This window comes from Orbicella franksi, chromosome 14 (genome assembly GCF_964199315.1).
Source record: "Orbicella franksi chromosome 14, jaOrbFran1.1, whole genome shotgun sequence".
NCBI classification, from domain to species: domain Eukaryota; kingdom Metazoa; phylum Cnidaria; class Anthozoa; order Scleractinia; family Merulinidae; genus Orbicella; species Orbicella franksi.
This window is the reverse complement of record NC_138158.1, coordinates 21,484,401-21,508,559: the sequence shown is the minus strand read 5'-3', so window position 1 is coordinate 21,508,559 and position 24,159 is coordinate 21,484,401. Positions and strand designations below refer to the sequence as shown.

The following is a 24,159-nucleotide window of genomic DNA, read 5'->3' as shown; positions in this document are numbered from 1 at the left end:
CCTTTTATTGAGCTACATCACAAAAAAATGTTCGTGTAGTCTTACATGACAAGAGAAAACAAGCGCGTGAAAATTCATTCATGACAACCGACTGCACACCAGTAACTCGATAAAGTTTCATTTTCAGACAACTGTGAAGACAGTTTCGCATTTCTGGCAGAAGAACGTCGGCCATTACTTTGGAAACAATGTCTGTCAAAAGATTTGCTTTGTAGACATTAGCACACACGTCAGCAGTGTACACCCATGGGCAAATAGTAGACGCTGAATTAACCAATCAGAACACGCTTTGCTTTAGTTATGTTATAATATAAGATAGTTGATTAACAGCCCCTATAACTTTTAAAACTTTTTCCCCATACATTGTTACCATCAGGCTAATATCTAACAACAGCATCAAAAATTTAGGTATATACCCCAAATTTATTGAGAGTAAGATATTTCTCAACATAATTATTTCCTTTTTTTGCTTTGGACAAACATTTACAACGTCTATCTGTTTGTACGATCTACGACAGACCATAACCAACAAATGGTATGCTATATATATATTTACTATGTGGTCTTTCACCATAGTTACACAATGCCACTTTACAACACAAATAGCCACAAAAATAGTACATTACACATATATAATAACAAGCAATAAACTTACAAACAGTGCTTCGTCTTTCACAAGGAAGGAAGAGGTGGGAGGAGACACAGAGGAGTAGAAATTGCCCACAATGTTACCACCACCCTGAGTGGCTGAAAACACAATCACAATCAATTCACAAACAATACTTCAAAAAGTAATATATATGGGGCATTGACCTAGCAGGAGGTCAAGATGCCTAACTGTTGCCACGTTCTTTTTTGCCTTTGAGGTCCATGAACATGCAAAGAAAAGAATGCCACATTGACTGAACAAGTGTAGTCAAGTAAGGATTTATTTCGAAGGCTGTGGTCTAAGAAAAATTACAAGGAGCCCAAAGGTTCCTATCCATGAAATCCTGGGTGCCCAGCACTTAAGCTTGTATGAAAAAGGTAAGTTTTTCCAGCCGCCCAAAGAAAAAGTTAGTGGCTTGTGGCATTCGGGTCCTTCTAGAGCACAGCCCTGCACTTTATAAAATTAGAAAAGCTATTTCCTGTTAAAGAATGTCAAATTTGCATACAATTAAGATCATTTCCCAGTTGCCTTTGCATCTGTGTCAAAACGAGACTTCATGCAAAACCATGATTAGTCTTCATGCACCATGAGTCTTCATGAAAATGTGTTCCCTCTACAGGTTCTTTTACATGAAAATCAAACTCATTTTCATATGAAAAGTTTTGCACAAGGACTTGTTTTGAAACAGAGACACAACTTAGGTAACTTGGAAATAACCTATTGTAGGTTTGGACAAAATGAAACTATCTAAACATATATTTACTCACCCAACATTTTCATTCTCTTGTTATCCAGTATAAGATGATAAGCAATCTTCAGCTGGTCATGAGGATCTCCATTCTTTATTGCCCAGCGCACGTCACTTTCTCCACAGTTAAGTTTCTTGCAGAATAAAATAGAACGAATAGCTTCATTTAACTAGGCTTCATCTAAACATTTTTTACCAGTGTGTGTATGGCCAGGAAAATGGTAACTATCACTTGGCGAGGAGCTCAAAGTTTCTCTTAGCTATAACAAAAAATTTCCTCCAAGTGCATCAACCACCCTGGTTGTGAACAACTATATGTATATCACATCACATTTGAAAATCTGCAGGAATTCAACTTAGTGAAAGGTACATCCCTCAAATTTCAGTAATGACATCTGAAATTGCATAATTTCAGCTGTAATGTGTACAAAATTTGAAATCAAATAGTGTTTTGTCTCCATAACAACACAAGATCAATTATCACTCACTCACTCACTCACTGTCCATATACCCACTGGAACACAGGACAGCAACAAATTAAATTAAAGGATCTCCAAAGCTGTCTTTCCCTGGCCAGCTTTTGTATGGAGCTCCAGCAGTGGCCCAAGCCCCTCATCTCTGCCTCGACAGTGCGTCACAAGATCAATTATGGCAACACTAAATTAAACACTAACCTCACAGACAAGTGTCAAGCACTCTTGGTCTACAATGTCACTTTCTAAGGTTGATGATGGGAACAGATAAACAGGAAGGTCCTTTCTGAACCACTCATGATTTCTATGATGGGAGACAAAAATAGTCCATAATAATTAGGAATATCATATCAACATGTAACTTCTTCTTGTACTGATTCAATTGACTAGCATTACTAATTTAACCAGAGTCGAACCTCCACTAACAGCCACCTCTCTACAATGCATGGCTACTTTTTTTTGGTCCCGGCAGATGGTACATATATTTACTCTTATTATAACCTCTCTTCAAAGGCCATCTATCCACTACGGCAGCAGCCAGTAAAGAAATAACCTCGCGGTAAAGAACGGTGTATAAAAACCCCATATTTTCTCATAAATGGTCATGAAACTTAATCCATACTATGTGTCTTTGGTCTCTGTTTCTGTTTGGTTTTTGTTGAATTTGTTGTGTATTTACATGCTACAATTTAAGCATTTTTTGAAGATAAAAATGTTGCACTCCCCAAAGTGGCCATTGTGAAGAGGTTTGATTGTATATATTTCCATAAATATACAAGCTACTGACAACACATCACTTTAACAATGTACTCACTTTATTTGTTGCATAGTCGCTCTCTTCATTGGGTCAACATGAAGCATAGAGGATAACAGACCACTTGTCTCAGAAGAGAGATGTGATGGTATAAAGAATACACCACCTTAAAAAAAAAGACATAGTCAAGAAGAAAAAAATCACCAATTAAATTGAATAAAAATTACATCATTATAGCTACATTAAAACATGAAAATCACATTTAATGTCATACATATTTTATTTTACCAACCTTTTATTTTCTTAAATAGAGTTGGTATGTGCTCATCATCAAAGGGAAGCTAGTTAACAACAAATAAACAAACAAACATAAGTATGCTGTTATGAGGAACTTCACTGCAAGAACAAACCTGAAGGAAGAGATAGTAAAAAAGTAAAATCAGAGCTTGAAATGAAAATTGTGGTAATATACTCACACTTCCACACAAAAGGGCATAAAGAATCACACCACAACTCCAGATGTCGACTTCTGGACCTGCATAAAGTCTGTCACATAAAAATAAATGTCAGTCAGAAAAATTGAACATGGTAATTGTACAATGTATGGCAAAAATTCTCTTCTCATAAACTGTTGAAAAATTCCTTAAGTACGATTTTTAGCTCCATTGCTTTCAAAATATGTGTATATAACCACCCACTTCTACTATATTACACCTCAGAAGTAAGCCAAATTAATTATTATACAAAAAACTAATTTGAGAACTTACTTTCCAGAGATGACCTCAGGGGCTGCATAATTTGGTGATCCACAACTTGTTCGGAGGAACTCTCCATCTGTCATCATATTGGACAGCCCAAAGTCTGCTATTTTTACATTTGCTTGAGAATCCAGCAACAGATTTTCAGGTTTAAGGTCCCTGAGATTGACGAATTAAATGCAAATCAACCTCACTGCTAAGGGCAGTTGTTTACCGGCAGAGCAAATTAGTCAGAAAGAAGAGAACATGCAAGTATACCTAAAATGTGCATTTAAACATGTGTACTCATTCATTTCCTCAAAATTTTCAATTCTGGTCAGAATTTAGCTCTTATTAACCGAGCATGAGGTCTGTATGGAAGAATCACTGCGTTCGGTCTGTACTCATGACCGAGGTCAAGATTCTCCCATACAGACTGACTAAGCTTGGTTAATAAGATGTTTATTATATGGCAAATAATAAGACCAATATAATTTGTTTAATGTAGTTGGTTTGTACTAACTGACATTTTCCTTGCGGACAATGATGAGCTGAATTTAATTTTGCCAAAGTTTGCTTGTCCTCTTTACTTTTTTTCTCATCAGGCTTTTTTGCACTTCCATAAATAAATATTGCTAGAAGAAAATAGCTAATGATTTTGCATTTTAGTCTGTAACTTTTTCACTGCAAAACATCACCGGTCTAGATGCTGGCCTAGATGGGAAAATCTAGACCACTTTCAATATCGATTTCAGCCAATCAAATTCGTGAATTTGGTAGTTCCCAGTCCTTGTGAGACAGAGCCATATAATAAACATCCATACTAATTGCAAACAAATGTTGCTCTTGCATTGTTACATGTGGCTGGTTATTACTTGCTTGCAGACAATAGCTGTAGGCACAACTCAGATCTCACCTTAACATCTGGTCAGTATAAAATTTTATGTTTGAATTGCTGTATTGATTTCACATCAATCCCTTGGTTGTGCCAAAGATATTGAGATAAAAACAGTTTAAGCAGCATCTATCTCACTTTCTAGAACCCAGTATACAAAATAACCAACCAATTAAACAAAAATACAATACAAAGTTACAAAAATAATTTAATCATTACATTTGTACCTGTGTACGACCATGTGTCTATGACAGTAATCCACGCCAGAGATAATTTGCTGAAAAAACCTCCGAGCTTCTTTTTCTTGTAGCTGATGGAGAAAATAAAGTATTACTACATGCCAGAAATTAGCCACAAGAATCACAATAATATTTATACTACACAATGATAAAAAGATTGTTAAGTGATTCTTTCATAATTGCAATTTAAAAATTAAAAGGTTCAATAATTACAAACATAATTCTACAACCAAACTGATGTCATTAGTATTAATGTTTCACCTTTCCATGTTTGAGAATATAGTCAAATAATTCTCCGCCAGACACATATTCCATAACCATAAATATATCTGAAGGAGTACTGATCACTTGGTATCTACGAAAAAATGAATACTACAATTTTAAAACATATAATCATAATTGTGATGGGCTTGTCCATACATGTACATGTACTGTTCAGTTTTAAATTTGGGAAATATCAAAATTTGAAAATAGTGCTAAGATAAAGAACAGGGTTGCCAAAACTAATCTGCTGCCTGAGAAAATCACCATTCAGCTATTCAACTGATTCTTTAGAAAAAGATGGCAAAATTAACTACCTACTCCAATGGTAAAGTCACCTATTTCTAAACTTTGTGACCATGCTGTCAGTGACTTAAAGGAAATGAAACACACAAAATAACATCAAAATCAATGGACGAACAAATTATTTCTCTTATTTAAGTTGCCTAAACCTGGGTGCCCACTTTTTTTGTTTGTTTGTTTTTTTGCCCCAGTTTTTCAATTTAATATTTACTTTTCAAAATGGGAAATGAGGTGATGATCATTTTGCATTTAAGCCTAACACTGGGTCTGAGCCAAACAGCTTGATGGTTGTTTAGACAAGGGTCACCTTTGAGCATGCCACAGCATGATATAATCAGATACTTACAGCTTAATAATATGAGGATGCCTGAAGAGTTTCAAGTTTTGGATCTCTCTTCTTATTTTGCCAACCACATCAAGGTTCTTGATCTTCTGTCTGTTGAGGATTTTTACAGCCACCTTATGGCCTGTCAGCTGATGAACTGCCACTGAAAAAAAAAACACATAAAAACTGCCAAACTTTCACTATAAAAGCATCAGTCTCTCAATAGTGCAATCTCTAGTCTAGAGACATAAGCACAGACTTTCTTGTCCTGGCTGTTGGCTGCATACAAACACTCTTACTAGCCTAATACCTTCAATAGCCATTTCTCTCCAAAAACTAGGGATTCTGCCCAAAAATAGTCGATCAAAGAGGTTAACTGTACTATAATGTGACTGACAGGGTTACAAATAATGCTAATATATATATATATATATATATATATATATATATATACATATATATATATATATATATATATATATATATATATATACATATATGTATATATATATATATATATATATATATGTATATATATATATATATATATATATATATATATATATATATATATATGTATATATATATATTTTCTTGGTCAGACAAAACAGAAATGTTATTCAAAACTGCATTATTTTGTATCCTTTCTTTTGATACAATTGATCCATAATATTATTAGCGCAATATAAAGTGGAGAAAGGAGCGTATAAGAAAGTTCTCTTCTCGTCGAAATTTGCTCTCTTCAAAGGAGATTTTAATTTATCTGGAAAAAAATACTTGGCAGTAATGATTAGCCAGACTTCATGTTCATCCCTGGTTAGGATGGTGCCAGACACGGCACAAATTTTGGTCGGCCCTTTTCTGATGACCAACTGATATTTACAGTTCTCAGCTGTCATTAAAATCATCTCCAGAGATTTGACTGCAGACTAGTTTAAAATATACAAGGGGTGGACATTGGGGGGGGGGGGGGGGTTTCTGAACACCACAATACTGCAAAAAACATCCCTAAATACCGTAATACTTCAATACTGAATGGAAATGCGACATTATACTGAAACCACTTCTCTGTATGTTAACGTTTAGAGCAAACAAAATGGAAATAACAGTTAAGAATTTGTTAATGAACGTTAGGACAGGTAATTTTCAATTTAGACAAAATAAGTGACACCCATTGGCGTGATTGGCTAATAATTAACAAAATATAACAAACCCTTTCACAATTGCAACACAAGGAATTGCAGTTTACTGTTACCACGAGTCAGGAATGTCCAATCAGAAACTGGTAAAGCCTCGGAAAAAGTTGAAGGATTAGGAGGATAATTTTTAATACTTTCCTAAATGCTAAAAAACCGCATCCTGCAGGTTCGGAGAATAGCGCAATACCGCATTTTGAAATTAAAATTACCAAAATACCACAAGAAAAATTGTCCAGTGCCGCAATACCGCAAACCCCAGTGCCCCCCTCTACAAGGCTTGTAATTAAAGGTGGAGTGTCTGCTACAATATAGGTAATAGCAGTTTGAATATTCTGATTGCAAAATAACAAGCGAACAAACATATGAAAGTAATAAAAATATTAAGCCAAGTATAAATTGCTGCAAAACCAGTTCCTATGTTGCGACTCAGAGACAAATATTAAGCTCAAGGAAAGTTTGCCAAAAAGGTCAAAGTCCACAGACTTTATACTGACAATTTTAGTTGCGTTTGGAAGTGAAAAAAATCCCAAATAGTTACAGTTAAATTAATGGTGCGCCTGCAAAACTAAAGCCAAGGTGTGAGAATTACGCTATCTAGAAAGTCTCAGCTGGGAATCCAGAGTTTATAGTAAACAACTGAATATCGTTAACACTTTGCAAGTTGTGCATTTCAGTGACGCGTAAAGCCGCCGAAAAAATACGAATTCAACATAACTTCAGGCTTTGAGCGAACAAATTTCTCTTGGATCGTTGTTAAATAATTGTCATATCACTACATTCCCTTGCACATTCATGAATTCGCGTTAGTCGAGAATTCGAGTTTTGAGAACAGGCCGGCGGGCTTGCAAGTGTAAAGAAACGTGCAAATTTGCGTACGTGGAAACAAGCACGAACTAATTTATTCCTTCATCTGTGGTAGCCTAAACAAAGAAAATCCTCGGAATACTTACGTTTGACTTTCCCAAATGTTCCAACACCCAAAGTAGTTCCAAGCACATAGTTCCCGATACACAGTTTCGAGATCAAAGTTTGATCTCTACGCTCTTTCGCCGCCATGTTGGGATAAGGAGTCACGTGATCATTGTTGCTTTTCCTGCTTCGGCGTCTTGCAAGCAACCGAGGCATTGTGGTCCAAGAATGAATTTAACTGGTTCTACAATATGGCGACCGGCGTTGAGGGCGTGAAACTCCGGTGGGATTTATCCGCAGAAGAAATCCTTAAGCGGACAGACGAACTCATCGAGCGATCGAAGAGAGTTTACGACGCCGTCGGCGCGCTGAAACCAGATCAACTGACTTACGAAAACTGCTTGAAGGTACTGTAAACGTGTTGGTTTTTTTGTCAGTCAGATCACATTTCACGAGCTATGCACGTGCCAGCTCTTTGCTTTTCAGTCGTGTTGCCGTGCAAATCGCCGTGATGTTTTGTCTGAAAGGGCGTGAGCTTTATTTAATTCGCCAACCCCGAATGGTGCTTTTGTTCTGATTGTGCAAAGTTTAAGTGGAAAGTTTGGTTCCTGCCAATGGAAGGGTCGAAAATTTCTTAGCTGTTGTTTTTGCTGTAGAGACCTGGTTTGAGCACGATGCCTTATTTTCCCTTGGAAGACACCATCGAGTATCTTTTCCTCGTGGCAAAAGGCTCTTAGAACTGATCTACGTGTGCCTACTTCAAAATGCTAGGAAGGGACACATTTTTATGAAAAAAATAAGTTGTTAATGTACCTGAAAGTGGTTTTACTGCAGAAACAACGGGAGGTCAAGATAATCTGTGAATTTTTTTCCCCGATTTCGAAAGATAGTGGGCAACTTCTGTATAAACCCTGATCATGTAAAACCAAAGTTTGCCAATATAAATATAAGATTGAGCTATTTTTAAACTCCTGTAAGAGTAATAAGGTACCTGAGTTTTCTTAAATTTAATGGGTTCTGACTTATAACACTGGTTCATTCTTGTTTACTCAGGCCTTGTGTGATGATACCGCTGAATATCACACCGCAAAGTCTGTCCTGGATTTTCCACAGCATGTCTCCACAGGTATTGATCCCTTTTAGAAAATAACCCAGAAAAAATATGTGCGTTGATTGGTTAAAAATCATCTTTCTATAGCTCTGAAGAACGCACGTGCTGTTCACATAATGATGGAGTGAGCAAAGAGAATTTACATTATGATGATCAAAGCACTTGTTAAAGGAATGACAGCCGCTTCTCTGCGTTTTTGAAGTGTCTGTGAGGTAGATTTAGATAAAGTTTTGAGTGACTAAATATAGATTTATGCTAAAACATTAGATTATTTGGTCTTAAATTCTATGTGTGATAGTTGACTCGCACTGCACTCTTGTCAACTATCATGCGATAGAAATCTTGAGCACTTACATGTAATGTTACTGTTAAATAGAAAGACTTGTGAAAGTAAAACCAATGGAAATAACATGGTTCTATATTATTTTGTCATGAATGCAATGTATGGATTTTGTGGTTCCAGAAAATTTCCATACCTACATACCCTGTGGAGGAATATTGAAATTCCAAGGGAGAGGGGCTGGGGTCTCAAAATACAAATATTTTTAAAGGAAAGTATGATGGTAAACTGGAATTTCCAGAGGGATTCAGGGAAAGGGGATGTAAACTGAAAAAGGTCTTTGAGAGGGGTATGGATATTTTCTGGAATAACACCTAAGTCAGTCAGTCAGATCATTGGCCGTAAACTTTCTGGGGTAATTCTGCTAATTGTTAAATACCCAAGGGGCAGCTGAGGGTGGAATAAGAGGGAGGGTGGCTGAGGGATCAAATTAAATGTGAGTGATCAGTAGGTTAAGACTGAGAGAAGGGAGGACTGGAAGATTAAGAATTTGTACATAATCCTTTGCAAAAATTATGTGATGACATTAATTTTGTTCACCTAACATTTTATTTTAGACAAAGACATCAGAACGGCCAGTACTGAAGCTGATAAAAAACTTTCGGAATTTGAAGTGGAAGTCAGGTATTTCAAACAATAACATGACTTTTAGTGCAACACTTTTGAGAGGTTAGAGTACAGTGTTAGCTTGAAACAGAAAGAGTATTGAATTGGATAATGCTGTAAATAACATTACTGTTCTGCCAGTTATAATTTACAAAACATTTTGACATGGATCTGTCTCTGGCCAGAGATCATTATTTACCTAAAGGATTGCATTCTCTGGGAACAAGAGTACAGAGTACAGTGTTTGCTTGAAACACTGTAGAGTACAGTGTTTGCATGAAACAGAAAGAGTATTGAATTGGATGATGCTGTAAATAGCATTGTCATACTATTCTGCCAGTTATAATTTCCAAAACATTTGATAGGGATCTGTCTCTGGCCAGAGATCATTATTTCCCAAAAGGATTGCGTTCTCTGGGGACAAGAATTATGTTCTTAAAGGAGCTCAGTCATGGTTTGCACATTTTGAAAAGTTTAGCCTAAATTTTGCAAATTCGTTGTTTGCAATCGGTGTCAATCTTGACCATCCTTGACCATCCTTGTTCCTTTATGATTTGTTACTATCTCTTTGATGTTTTTCTATCTTAGGAAACTATTATTTTTAGTTTTCCTTCCATTTAAAGGAGATTTTGTATATAGCCAAAAAAAAAAAGACAAAACACTGTGACTGAGCTCCTTTAAGTACTTATCACCATTACAAACTAATGATATTACAAGTAAATGTTTCTTTTTCACTTTAATTTCCAGCATGCGGAAGGATGTCTTTGACAATCTTGTGGCTTTTCAGGTAATGAAAATATCTAAGAGCTAAAAATGTTTTGTGATAAAAAAATTTTGTGGATAAACTGTTTTGGTTTTTAGAATAGTCAACAATTAAATTATTTAGTAGCTGTAGATAATTCATCGATTCATATAAACTGGACATCTTTCTACACAGGAGAGACATAAAGAACCCTTGTCTCCTGAAGCTGTACGTGTTTTGGAGAGGTTAATTAAACATGGAAAAAGAGATGGTATGTTTCTCATGTCTACAGAAAATTTCCAGCAACAGATTGTTAAACATAAGAGAACAAAGAAATGGGAAGGTGCTCTGTGAAACAGCTTACATGTGTACAAATCACACCAACAAGTTTATATAATATGCTGAAGTTAGATTCCTAACCCACCATAAAGGTGCGCATGAGGTTAGCAGCTGCCAGCTACTGTACAATATATTGCTGGATGTAAATTAGGAATGATCTACATGCAGGCTGCTTGAGTGTTGTAATTAACTGAATCATTGAATAAAAGCTTTAGTGTAGTGCAGGTACACATGACGTGAAGGAATGTGTTGCGTCTGCAGTCTACCGTGAAAAAGTACGTCTTTGTCCAGAATGTAGTTATAAACAGCTGTGGCTAAATTTTATTACAATTAATGAGTTAAGTCTTGTTTTATATGGATACAGAATTTCCTAGGTTTAGGGGGGGGGGGGGGGGGCCAAGTAGAAAAATCATGGAAATTCCAGGGGGTGGTGGGGGGGTACCGTGAAGCCCCCTGGAATGGAAAATTCTGAGGATTGAGGGGTCAAACTGGAAAAACCCTTCGGGGAGGGAGTATGGATATTTTCTGGAACCACACAATCTAATTATTGTTTAATAGAAATGCAGTAGGTGCATTAGCCAGAGGTAAGTTTTCTGACACCTTTGTGAGTTCTCCCAAACATTCATGAGTGTTTCTTAAAACTAAAACCTAACTGATGAAAATTATATGGAGAAAATACAAGGAAAAGGAATGAGAAAATACTCATTACTTTCTTCATGTATTTAAAACAGGGTGAAAATAATTGTTAAATGTTTCTTTTTTTGTTCACACCATCATTACATCAAGAACTTGTGTTAGTTCTGGAATTTTTTTTAATTAATTGGCAGTTGTATTAATTCAGTATGTGTACATTTTTTTTCCACGTGTGATGCATCTCCCAGGTCTTCATTTACCTGTAGAAGTACAAGGAGAAATAAAGGCAATCAAGACTCGGATGAGCAATCTGTGTATAGACTTCAACAAGAATTTAAACGAGGAAAATACAATCTTAGAACTTACAAAGGAAGAATTGGGTATGTCTCCTGTAGACACTTCAAACCAGTGTACATGTAGCACTCACCTGCCCTTTGTAACTATGTGATGTTGAGATTTAGCTGAGCTGCTTTTCTCCAATGACAGGTTAAAGTGGAGTCATCATTGGTTAAATTGAGAAAGTATACTTTCACAAACTGGAGGTTTCAATAAGAGCTGGCAACTGACAAAATATGTTATCTTTGTGAAGCAAATTCAGCTAAATTTGCTGGCCACTTTCTGTGAAGTTAATATGACTGAGAAGTAAACATTGAACTTTAGCGTGCTGCTTAAAGGGGAAGGTCACTCCGGAAAACGTATTGTTTTTGTCAACGGTAATAAAAACCTTGCACTGAGTTTAATAATCACTCGCCGAAGTTTCAGCCTCTTAAGTGTAGGTTTTCCTTATGAAATTTGTCTCCAAAGAAGCCAAAAATTCGACATTGTTGCCGCTATTTTGAACAGTGCTCAGCAGCCAGGCTGTGTTTTCATGACATCATTCTGTCCAAGCCATTTTGTCCACTCTGGGCTATGGCTGTTCTGAAACCGTATTATTTTGGGCCAAACATGCTCTAAACTCTGAAAATGTTCAAAAGCAGTGAAGGTAGGGAAGTGGGTAATTGCTTGCAAAAAAATGCATTTTATGGACCTTGTGAAGGATGCAAAGTCAGTTGCAGGTTTTTCTCCTTCCCAAGTCGGATGGAATAACATTCATAAACTCGGCCTGGCTGCCAAGTACTGTTCAAAATGGTGGCCTCCAAAGTCACTTCTTTCGAGACAAATTTCTTCAGGATAGCAGGCACTTTAGCGGCTGAAACTTCGGTGAGTGAAAAAGCTGAGTCATTGTGTCTATTTGCTAAAGGCAAAGACAAAAATACATTAAGCTTTTTGTTTTTGTTATTTTTGTTTCTATTCTAACATGCAGCTGGATTGCCAGATGATTTTATTAACAGCTTAGAAAAGGTAAATTAATTTTAGTGAATGGAATATGTATGATGTTATTCTTAGGGGTGTCAAAAAGTTGTGATTTATGCAGTGTGATTTTACTGCATTGTTGATGTAGGCAGCTAATTTTACCTTCTGTTTTTGTAAAGAATCAGACAGATATGCCGGCAGATTAGCTGGCTGAGATCATATAGTACATGATGATTTTTTTTTAAATATGTATTTTGGTTATCAATAGTAGCAGCTGGCTGCTAACATTCTTGTTTCTCACCCTCTTTATTCCATAGAGGAGCAAAGGGGCATCCACAGATTTCCTCTCATCATTTAGTTCCTGGACTTTGATATTTTCCATTTTGTGTTGCCATGACCCTATCTGCCCCAGTTGTTGTTCAGCTGACCCTCTACATGTTTATATAGTTTTTATTAGGTCTTCCTCACTTTATGATAACATGACAGATTCTCATTCTCAATAATGTATTTTTCATTATTTTGCGCAGACAGATGCTGGCCTAAGCAAAGTTACTCTCAAGTACCCTCATTACTTTCCAATAATGAGAAAAGCCTCCAATCCTCACACCAGACAGAGAATGGAATATGCCTTCAACAGGAGGTACAAGCTACATCAAGATGCTTTGTTCTTTTCCTTTATTTCATTGTCCCAATGGTTCCTTCATTGGATGATGTGTGTAAATTCCCAAAATATCAACATTGAACTTTTTCTTAGTGCAGTTCAATGTATGATTTGATTTTTGCACCGCTGCGGGGAGGGGGAAAGATTTGAAGGGAGTGGCAAAGAATTTTGAAGATACTCTTGGGGCGGAAAGAGATAGTAATATTGATTGTACGTGGTTTAATTTAGATTAACATTCTACATTAGATTTAATATTTTATGCTAACTTCGTTAGATGCATCCAGGAAAACACTCCTATTTTGGAAGAACTCGTGGAATTGAGACAAAAGGTACATTGTGCATTTCTTGTATTCTCGAACCTCATTATTTAAATACTCGAGGCAGTCAAAGATTTTGAAGTGTGAGTGAAGGCAGTAAAACAGCAATTAACCACAAGGAAGTAAAATGAATGGTAGACAACCAAGTTCTTCAAATAGTTTTTCATGTTGCAAGATTTGTTATCAAGAGAAACACTTTAATTTAAAAAGATCATGACTGAGGTATATTTTATTTTGTGATAGATGGCAGACCTTCTTGGCTATCCAACACATGCAAGCTATATTACAGAGGTAAAACTAACTTAAGTGCCAATGTAGCTTGTTCTTTACAATAAAAATATAAAAAGATCTACTTGTATACATGTGATGAGTTGAGCTGAATCAGTAATCTTGGCAGGAACATATTTCAACACTTTAGCTCATTTATTGTACATGTGCTAAATCAACTGGTTTCTTGAAAGTTTAGAAGGGCTGCAGCCAGGATAAATCTTGGTAAAATCTAAGAACATTCTCTAGCTAAAAATGTATAAAAACACAAGTTTTTAACTGTCTTAACTAGAGTCTTCATCAGGGAAAATGGTAAAAAGGTGCTAAAAATTCTAAATATTATTTTAGAATTTTCAGCTCCTTTTGCCATTTCTCCCATCGAAGACTGTAGTTAAGACAATCAAAAGCTTGTGTTTTTTATATACTTTTAGCTGAAGAATGTTTCTAGATTTTAGTACAACTGTTTTCTTGTTACTGGTAGTTACGGATGTCCAAAACAGCAGAAGCAGTTTCCAGTTTCCTAGCAGAGTTGTGTACCAAGTTAAGACCTCTTGGAGAGGCCGATTTATCAGAAATGCTACGTCTAAAGGAGGCTGAGGTAACCTAATATATGAAATTTATAATGATGCAGTAATACATGTATTGGTAATTGGTACACAACTTTATTCAGTTTATCTATATTTTAGAACAGGTACTTAATAGAAATTCTGTATCTAATTACAGGACTCAAACAAAGTGCTGTCTGTTTGTCTGGGATAAGTAGATTTCCTTGCAGCCTGGGCAAGTAACTTTTCACTCTCATTAGCCTAATGGGCAAGGGCAAGGACATGCCATTGGCCAACTAAATTAATGAAGAGCAAATTAAGACTTGCCCAGGGCAAGCAAAATTTGAGAGTTACCTTTCTGAAGGGCAAGCTGGAGTTCATTTTTTTTTTTTTTTGAGCCCTTTAATTGGCAATTCTGTTCAGATGGCTATTATTTTTTTAATGTCTACTTATTTTAATTTTTTTTTTTTTTGTAGTGCAAGGAATTGGGCCATGACTATGATGGCAAGGTTAACTACTGGGACATGAGATATTACATGACCATGGTTGAGGAAAAGAACTATGCAGTGGATCAAAACAAATTAAAAGAGTACTTTCCTCTTCATGTAGTTACCAAAGGTAAGTTTGGAGTTGTTATTATTATTTTTTTGCAGTTAAATTTATTAAGCAGGAGAACCCTCATTGACTTAGCTCCTGTTTAGCAACTTTTGAGGACTTAAACACTGAAACCTCTGTGTTTACATGGCTAGAAACAAGGGCGGAAGTCCTTGGCGAACTTGACAAAATTGTGAACTACAGCTGTAGTGTTAAGTTGTGTTTAGTGTTGAGTCATCCTTCAGCTTTCCAAACTCCCCCCCTTTGACTCATGAAATCTTAGGCCCTGCTTAGACTGTTAACCATGTGGATGTTGGGAGGGGAAGGTGAAGACTAAGACCACTTGTTGGCAATATGTTTTAATAACATCCTCAAACTTTTGACCAAGATTACCCTTTTACTTTCACAACTTACAGTACATGTGAAATGTGACTGATTATTTGTACACTTAGATCACAAATTTTCACATCTTCAGTGACGTATTTGATGTTAATCAGTGTGTACCTTTTTCCCCCTCAGGTTTATTGGATATTTACCAGGTAAAAATATACATGTATATACTAATTTTAACAGATTTGTATCTTTTATTGTGCAGTCTTCCTGTATGAACCATTTCCATACAGGACTCTTTTTAATCCAGCTTCCATCAAGGTGCTTAAACAGAATTGCTGAATTACAGTGGAACCCTGCCTTATGGCCACCCTGTGAATAAGGCCACCTGGAATCCTCCATAGGAAAAAAGATGGCGACTGGTACATTTACCCATAGTTCTTAGCACAAGAAAACCTTAACAACGCTCATAAAAACGTATAGAAAGAGTTGTGAAATCTTCAAATTGAGGCTACTCAGTGTGCTTAGTAGAGGAACAAATATTGTAAAAATTTGGCTTTCTTTGTTGCATATAGGCTGTGTTAGGTTCACAAGGTATTGTGGTAAAATGTACAGCCGCCATCTTTTTTCCTACGGTGGATTGAGGCAGAGTATTTATTTCTCTCTCTTAATCCTGTAGAGCAAAACACAGGAAAACTTTACCCAGTAAAAAAGAAAAATTGTTGCAAGTGTTGAAAACTGTAGCCACTGTGAAGTTTAGCAAGAAACGTGGGCATTTTCTTGAATTTCTGTTTTTGCAGGAACTTTTAGGATTGCATTTTGAAGAAATTAAAGACCCACATGTCTGGAACAAGGATATCCAAATGGTAAATTGCGTTTTTTTTTCCCTATTATTTGCTGTATAGAGATCAGAGTTCAGCACTATTATCATAGATCCTGCATTGTCTGGCAACATGGCGGGTCCCATTTCATTGTTTTAGGACACCAATACAACTGCCGTGATGTCATTTGGAAGCACTGTTGATAAGTATTGCGCTTTTCAACCTCTGAAGTTCAAAACTTAACTAAAGATTTTTTTTGGTGTGGCCCATCAATCGTGATTACAACGTCAATAACAAATCTTGTAAAAAAAGTTAATCGAATCTGCGTGTAGCTATCACAGTCCACAGACATGACCTGCTGAATCTGTTGACGTCACCGTCTCTTTCCTGGCAGTAGACACTGACAGCAATAGAAAGTGCAAGTTGGTTGGGGTATAAATTATGAGTTCGGCGTGATTTGTAATGTAGATTTGTCCTTCCTTTCTGTTGCAACAGTTTAGTGTGAAAGACGTAGCATCAGGTAGTATTATTGGTTACTTCTACCTTGATTTGTTCCCAAGGGAAGGCAAGTTTGGCCATGCAGCATGCTTTGGATTACAAGTGAGTCAGTTAACTGCAGCAGGTGAAGAAGAAATATTCCCAACTGGTCTAGATAGATAGTGTTCTTCTCCTACACGCAGACAAACCTGTGAGCAGTTGGTTTCTCTCACGTCAAATGCTATGCTGTGAATGAGAGAGCAATTTCACAGCAAAGCTTTGGCTTAGGAGAAATTACCTGCTCTCAGGATATCCCCAGACTAACTTATGTGCTTCCCAAATCCCAAAGCATATATCAACTTTTCAGCAATATCAAACATGAGAAGCATCAGCGTCCCACCAAAAAACTTCATCGTCCAGAATCATTGAACTTTTAGTTAACTATGTTTGTTTAATGATAATGATAATGAAGAATTTGCGGTGCATATATTTGTACAGTTCCAAAATTTGTTACATGTGGTTGGGTTACATATCAATGTGTATTGCATTTAAGAGAAATTTTCAAGTACTTGGCAGTGAACAAGGTTGACAATTGGAGTGTTAACATATACATGTATGTAAAACATATACTAATTTATACTAATTTAATGTTTATTGTAATTATTTTATAAATTGTGAGTACAAATAAATTGTTGTTGTTGTTGTTGTTGTTGTTGTTGTGAGATTCTGTATTATACATATACAGGTCACACCGTAATTGTTTAAGAAAGTAGATAGGTCTGTACTGCATATCCTTACTTGGAGATACATGTGAGTGTGTGTGAAAGAATTTTTTTCTCCACAACAGCTAGGCTTGTGGTATAAACTTGTTGAGTTCCGAGAGTCACTCCATGTTGCTGTTTTACACATCAACGTGTATTGACTTTTAGGCAAGTCTTCAAGTACTCATAAATAGCAAAAGTAAGTATGTAGATGACTATAGCTTGTACATCTGTATGCTGAATTTCCCAGACTCATCACACTGGTGTTTTACTTGACTTGTTGAGTTCTGAGAGTCAAGACACATTCTTGGTTTTCACATCAATGTGTATTGACTTTAAGAGCAGTCTTCAAGTACTCACAGTAACTTCTCCATTATTTAAAATCATTTGAGTGCTGGACATGTTTATTTACAAGAGGTCAAATACGAGCTAAAATAACTTAGTTCTAAAGTTACAGGCTCTTGAAATTTGTGGAAAAGTGGTCAACTTGTTTGTGTGTAGGGATCATGTTGTCATGTGTGAGTGCTGGACATGGTTATTTACAAGAGGTCGAATACGAGTTAAAATAACTTAGTTCTAAAGTTACAGGCTTGTGAAAGTAGAGGAAACGTGTGTAGGGCTCATGTTGTCATGTGTGTTTATTGAGTGGTCTGGGTTGGCAGGGGGGGGGGGATGGTACTCCCCATTTAGGAACTATACAGATTAGTGTGACTCCTTCACTTTGCAGCACTGCCCCTTAGAACTTCCTTGTCTGAGACAGGATCTCAGTTTTACCATCAGTCTTAGTTTCCAGGGTTTACTCTTTCTGTTAAAGTTGTCTTGGGAAAAATATATGTAACTTATTTTGGTAGTTTTTTTGGCATGATTCCATGGCAGTAACTGCACAGACAATTCACTCCCAGTTTGGGATCAGTTGCCAAAATTAATTCAAAAATATGATCTAATGTGAGAAGTACATGTAATAGTAATATAAACGTTTTAGCTCTTAGCCAGATGTTTAGTGTCAGTTTCAAATTAGTCTGTGTGTTGCTTCCAGACAAAATTAGATACAATTAATGTACTTAATATTGCAACAAGTAATTAGCGTTATGTTTTGTGTCTATTGCATGAGGTATTAAAGTTATGTTTAAGTTATGTTGAAGACTCTTTTTGTTGAGCTTTCTAAGTCAATACACCTTGCCTTTGTGCAGTTCTTTGAGTTTGCAAAGGGTGTTTTAGTCCTTCAGTCTAGTGCTCAGACTATTTGGCTGTTTTCTGCCCTGGGCTTATACAACTTTGTAAGGGGTTTTGGATAGGCTTATAAGCAGAGGGGCTTATAAACAGAGGGGCTTATATTGGGAGGGGGCAAGCTTATTGGTATACGCAAATTCAAAATATTGTCACGAAATGAGCTTCATGTACAGCAATGTTTATCACAATGCGTTTTTCATATACTGGTCTATAACCAGAGGGGCTAATAAGCGGAAGGGTTTATAAGCGGGAGTTTGTGGTATTTCCACATAGGAGATAGTATGTAACTTTGATGTTGACACATGCATAATTTATCCTTCGGATTGGTCACTTCAGATTGCACTTGTTGAGTTCTTAAAGTCAATTCACCATTATCTTTTCATTACGTTGAATTGACTTTAAGTGTTCCGTAAGTGCTTAACCAGGGTAGAGTGCCTGCGTTGGTCAAGTTCGAACAGAGCTTGTTACATGTACATGTATTGTAAGGATTAAAGTTATGATCAAATTTCCATGATTTAGTAAAACTCAATCACATGTACATGTACTCTAATGTAATATGATTTCTAGGGACTATGATCATTTGTAAACAATTATTATTTAAATCTAAGTGTGCTGTGCATTATTGTTAACATTACATGGTCCATTTCAAGCCCATGATTGAATGTCATCATAAGTGTTCTGTTGTGGTATTTAAACTTTGAAAAGTAACCTGTAATATGTTATTCCCACGTTTTAGCTTTTATTATCAATTAGATCTTGAAAATTTAGTCTATGGCTGTTAGCATTTTACCATCTACTTTATTGTTTTCTATATAAGATATTTATATAAGATATTTAACTTGCTTAGTAGAAAATTGAAAATTGAAACGTAGAAGCTTTTTTCATGGCAAATTTTTATCCATTTATAGCCTGGATGTTTGGTGGCTGATGGAAGCAGACAGGTATTGAACAATTTATTTTTTACTCCTACTGATAAGTAATAACAGTCATCTAGATCATTCTAAACAATGATAGTGTGAGATCAGTAGCGGAGAAGTACTTTTTTATTATGGCTTTTTTGAATATGCTTCTAAAATGATGTGTCTCTGCAATCCATTGTCAGTACACGCCCACACGAAAGGTAAACATTTACTTACGTTTCTCATGTCGCTTTTGTGAACTTTGAACTGAAATTGTTCTCCAAACATTTGCAGGCCTTTATCATAAATCTTTGAGAGCAACAAGTTCATAATTAAGTGTGACAATTCTTGGTTTCATTTAAATGAGCCATGTCACGGTTTGGGCGTCATAAAAAGTTAAGCCTAAATTTTTCGTGTTCATTGTTTGTAAGCCGTGTCAATCACCCCTTATTTTCTACTTCTTTAACCATCCTTGTTCCTTTTTCTGTACGGGCCAAAATAACTCAAAACACCGTGACTGAGCTCCTTGTTTCTTGTATACTTCTGATCATAGCATTCCGTCGCTGCCATGGTAGCAAACTTTACCAAACCAACTGCAGAACAGCCATCTTTGTTGATGCATCAAGAGGTAATCCGCCCTTAGAATAACGAAGGTCAACATACATCTTTGTCGGCTCATTAACTGACATGATTACTGATCGTTACACGAACATGTTACTTTCAGGTAGAGACATTTTTTCACGAGTTTGGTCACGTGATGCATCAGTTGTGTGCAAAAACAGATTTTGCATTGTTCAGGTGAATGTCTGTAGCTGTGAAACGATTTATTTTCCTTTATTACAATAGAGGTCTCAGCGGGAGGGCAGAAACTGTATTAAGAGGTGTGTGTTCCTAAGAGAAGCGAAAACCCTTACTCTCATTAGACTACGAGTAATCCCTCTTTCGCTTAGTCCGTCGTGCGTGACTCAAAAGAAAACCGCGAGAAAAAAAATGGCCGTGGAACTCGTGGGCACGAGAAGCACGCGAGTTTAGCCCCCAGGATTTCACGCGGTCATTTTTTCCCTCACGCTTTATTTACGGTCTCGCTCGACGGAGCAAGCGAAAGAAGGCCGGACTACCCGTAGTCTACACTCACATACTCTCTCTACCCTGGTGTGTTGCGTATTGATAACTTCTTTGCAGAGGCAGCCTGGCAGAACGTTGAGGAGAGTACAACTCTATGCTTAATACTCTGTGTTAACTGGATTTGAGCACTGTGGAGCATATTTGCTTCGCATGAACAAAACCTTGTGGTCCAGCTCACTCTAGAAACTTACTTCTGTTTTTGCCCCTGTTCTTACTTGTAAGATCCAGTCTTCCAGAGAAGTCAGGGTTCTCAGGTCAAAAACCCGACAAGTTGAGCTACATGGCCCGACAGATTAATGGAAAATTTATAATGATTTGGTGGGAACAGTGGAAATTGACCCGTTGGAATTCCTTATTGGCACCCTGCATTGAAAAATTAACAGAAACCCTGAAGATCGTCATGAAAATTTCTTGAAGTTGATTAGTTTAGTTTATACTAGAATGGATCAGTAGTGTCTGGCTCGTCTAAGCAAGAGCTCAGTTTGTAATGTAGCCTCGTTTTCAATTTTTTTTTTTACTCTGCTACAGTGGCACTCATGTTGAAAGAGACTTTGTTGAAGCTCCTTCTCAGATGCTGGAGAACTGGTGCTGGGAAAAAGAGCCTCTTCATCGCATGTCAGCTCATTACAAAGGTGTGGAAAGGGTAGGATTTTATGACCTGGGTAGACAAATATCTCTTCAAGTGTTCGATCATTAAAGTATGTTTTGGTTTTCTTTTCTGGTCACAGATTCTAGTGCTGTTCCAGATGAAATGCTTGAAAAACTCATAGCATCACGTAATGCAAATACTGGTGTATTTAACTTAAGACAAGTAAGTGGTAATGCGCGCTGGTCTATAGGTTTGCTCGTTGAAGTCAGGCAGATCACACTCTTTTCTTTTTCTTTTCTTTTTTTTTTCAGATTTTGCTGGCAACATTTGATCAAACAATTCACACTCAACCCAAGGTGCCCTGTACCGTGATGTCCTCCTCCTTTTTGGCGTTTTGATCCCAGTGTGACAGATAGTCTTATAACTACGATATCATTTAATCCTTACAGGCAAACACAGCAGAGATTTTTGCCAAACTTTCTAGTGAGATTCTCCGTATTCCATCCACACCAGGTTTGTGTAAGAACTTTGTATTCGTATTTACCACTCGAGAAACTTTAGGGAAAATGGGCACAAATTTCCAGCCCTGAGATTTCTGAGAACGTTTGGGTAAGCGCGTTTGATTGGTTGCTGGTGTCCAAAGGCAACCATTAACCACCAATCAGAGCTCACATTCGTCACTCAGTTAATCCGGGAACTTGAAGTGGTAGAGGGGGTCGCCCAAATTGTGTTTCTGGCCAATTGCCCATCACGCTTCTCTCTTGTAACTCCTGAATCTGAACCATTGGGCTATTAGAAATTAAACGTATGTTCAATGCGTAATGATGCCGTAATGGTTAATATATCTTCTAGATACCAACATGCCGGCATCGTTTGGTCATCTGGCTGGAGGATATGACGCACAATATTATGGATATCTGGTAAGAAAAAAAATCGCCATCGCGTTAAAACATAGTGTCATCCATTTGAATAGATCGTCTTACTGGCGTGATCCTCATAACTGGAAAAAAAAATGTAACCACATCGGCAGGTCTTAACCTTGTTTGTCTTGGCTGACAGAGTTGCTCAGCTCTGACTTTCATGTGAGACTACTTATATTTCAAATGTAGATTCTTAAGATAGCAACCCCATCATTCGTTTATTTGAGGAAGGTTTAGAATACAGCAAAATTCTGGAAATAAGCCTTGACCTTAGTTCTGTGGAAAAGGCTCTTGTGGTGAAATTATTTTCGGGGAGAAATGGAGGTTATTGCCAGTTGAAGGAATTTTGTTTCGCCAAAATGATTGGTTGTATTTGAACGAGTTCTTGTGTGTTAAAAATACCACGTGAAACACGAAACAGGACAAATTCTGCGGTCGTTAGATTAACAGCAAAAGTATAAGCGTATTTCTAAGAGCTTAACTGGTGTCTTAGTAGATGTGCTTATATTGGAGAGGACATTTCTCGTGATTGTGACTGTGTTCTTTATTTTAGTGTTTTTATTCTTCCCTTTTTCAGTGGAGTGAAGTGTTTTCGATGGATATGTTTCACGCCCGGTTTAAGAAAGAAGGAATAATGAATCCTTCAGTAGGAATTGATTACAGAACGTTCATATTACAGCCAGGTGGTACTGTGGTAAGTAATATGCGAGAGGAGAAGGCACAGGGTATCCACGGTCAGGGAAAACCAAGGCCCTGTCCACACCAAGGCCCTGTCCACACCAAGCCGGAGGAATTTGGAAAAGGCGTTTTCACTCTGAAAACGCATCAAATGTTTTCCGTCCACACTACGCCGGAGGAATGTAAAAACGCAACAGTCACCGTTCATTTTGGATTTGTGTTTGGGGGAAACTTGGGAAGGGGAATATCATGTTTATCGTAACGTCATCGTTTACGAAAAGCTACGTTTCCAAACTGTTTTCCGTCCGCACTAAAACGCAAAGCCGGCGTTTTCAAATTTCTCCGGTTTGAAGAGCGTTTTCGAAAAGCTCCGTTTTCAAATTGTTTTCCGTGCACACTAAAACGCAAAGCCGGCGTTTTCAAATTTCTCCGGTTTGAAGAGCGTTTTCGAAAAGCTCCGTTTTCGCGACGGATTAGTGTGGAAGGAAGGCGTAACCGGAGAAATAAAGCTGCGTTTGGTCACAAACGTAAAACGCGCAACAATGTGTTTCAACTTGCAATGCAACAATGTTGCGAGACAAGTTGAAGAAAAATGTTGCCCGTATTACCGGACCTTTAAATAAAAAATTTCTAAACCACGACTGTTTTAAGTTTTATAAAATTGTTTTTGCTACTTTGAAATGTGTATAGGGGAGCAGTGATGACGCAGGGGTGAGAGCGCTCGCCTCCCACCAGTGTAGCCCGCGCTCGATTCCCGCCCGGTGCCATATATGGGTTTAGATTGTTGTTGGTTCTTGCCTTGCTCCGAGGGTTTTTCTCCGGGTTCTCCGGTTTTCCTCCCTATACAAAAACCAACATCTCCAAATTCCAATTTGACCCGGATATAGAGGATCCACATGGAAACAAGCTAAAGCTGACGTGGCTTCCTCTCTAAATATATTAATTTATTTCTACATTTCAATATCCTTTTTTGTCTTTTTTCAGGACGCTTCAGACATGTTGAAGAATTTCCTCGGTCGTGAGCCTAACCAGGACGCTTTCTTAGAAAGCAAAGGACTCAAAAAATAACTCATCTACATAACGTTAACTTCTTACAAGTAGCTTCAAAACCGTTGGACGGTTTGTAGCGAGCTATATTATTTAATAAACCACGCACAAGATCTAGGATTTGTTGCATTTAATAAAAAAGACACATTGACAGCAATTTTGGTCTCAAGTGTAGTGATTGCTATTCAGATGGAAAAAATAATAGCCCTTTTCACGGTTACCTTTGCTCATTTGCATTACAATAAAATTTAGCATGTATGTGAGGCAATTTCGGGCTATTTTGTAGTTTTAGCTCGAAATTGCCTCGCATCCACGTTCGATTACACTGTGATGCAAATGAGA

The 24,159-nt window shown here is 37.1% G+C and overlaps 2 protein-coding genes across 3 annotated transcripts in view; one reads left to right on the top strand and one right to left on the bottom strand.

Annotated features, from left to right (window-relative positions):
• LOC145468269 (5'-AMP-activated protein kinase catalytic subunit alpha-2-like) overlaps window positions 1-7,708 on the bottom strand; it is an 11,958-nt gene extending 4,250 nt beyond the window's left edge. Inside the window, exons 1-11 of the mRNA XM_081451957.1 lie at window positions 7,534-7,708; window positions 5,406-5,547; window positions 4,757-4,850; window positions 4,484-4,566; window positions 3,392-3,541; window positions 3,101-3,170; window positions 2,917-2,965; window positions 2,685-2,790; window positions 2,072-2,174; window positions 1,417-1,531; window positions 656-747 (exon numbers count right to left, since the gene is read on the bottom strand). Of these exons, the coding sequence (XP_081308083.1) occupies window positions 656-747; window positions 1,417-1,531; window positions 2,072-2,174; window positions 2,685-2,790; window positions 2,917-2,965; window positions 3,101-3,170; window positions 3,392-3,541; window positions 4,484-4,566; window positions 4,757-4,850; window positions 5,406-5,547; window positions 7,534-7,708 (1,179 nt within the window). The remainder of the gene's footprint in view (window positions 1-655; window positions 748-1,416; window positions 1,532-2,071; window positions 2,175-2,684; window positions 2,791-2,916; window positions 2,966-3,100; window positions 3,171-3,391; window positions 3,542-4,483; window positions 4,567-4,756; window positions 4,851-5,405; window positions 5,548-7,533) is intronic.
• On the top strand, window positions 7,665-24,019 carry LOC145468264 (thimet oligopeptidase-like). Of its 2 annotated transcripts, XM_081451951.1 has the most exons (25): window positions 7,670-7,899; window positions 8,546-8,618; window positions 9,501-9,567; window positions 10,297-10,336; window positions 10,487-10,562; window positions 11,512-11,643; window positions 12,567-12,604; window positions 13,084-13,196; window positions 13,492-13,546; window positions 13,778-13,825; window positions 14,283-14,399; window positions 14,823-14,964; window positions 15,460-15,479; window positions 16,071-16,136; window positions 16,587-16,691; window positions 19,468-19,500; window positions 20,012-20,086; window positions 20,183-20,256; window positions 21,112-21,215; window positions 21,312-21,394; window positions 21,484-21,528; window positions 21,622-21,685; window positions 22,025-22,092; window positions 22,670-22,786; window positions 23,755-24,019. In XM_081451951.1, exons 1-25 carry the CDS (start codon window positions 7,744-7,746, stop codon window positions 23,836-23,838), a joined length of 1,995 nt encoding a protein of 664 aa, XP_081308077.1. In that variant the 5' UTR covers window positions 7,670-7,743; the 3' UTR covers window positions 23,839-24,019. The 2 variants fall into 2 exon arrangements, with proteins under 2 accessions (XP_081308075.1, XP_081308077.1); XM_081451949.1 differs by lacking the exon at window positions 23,755-24,019 and having other exon boundaries at window positions 7,665-7,899; window positions 22,670-23,748.
• The last annotated feature ends 140 nt before the right edge of the window (window positions 24,020-24,159 follow it).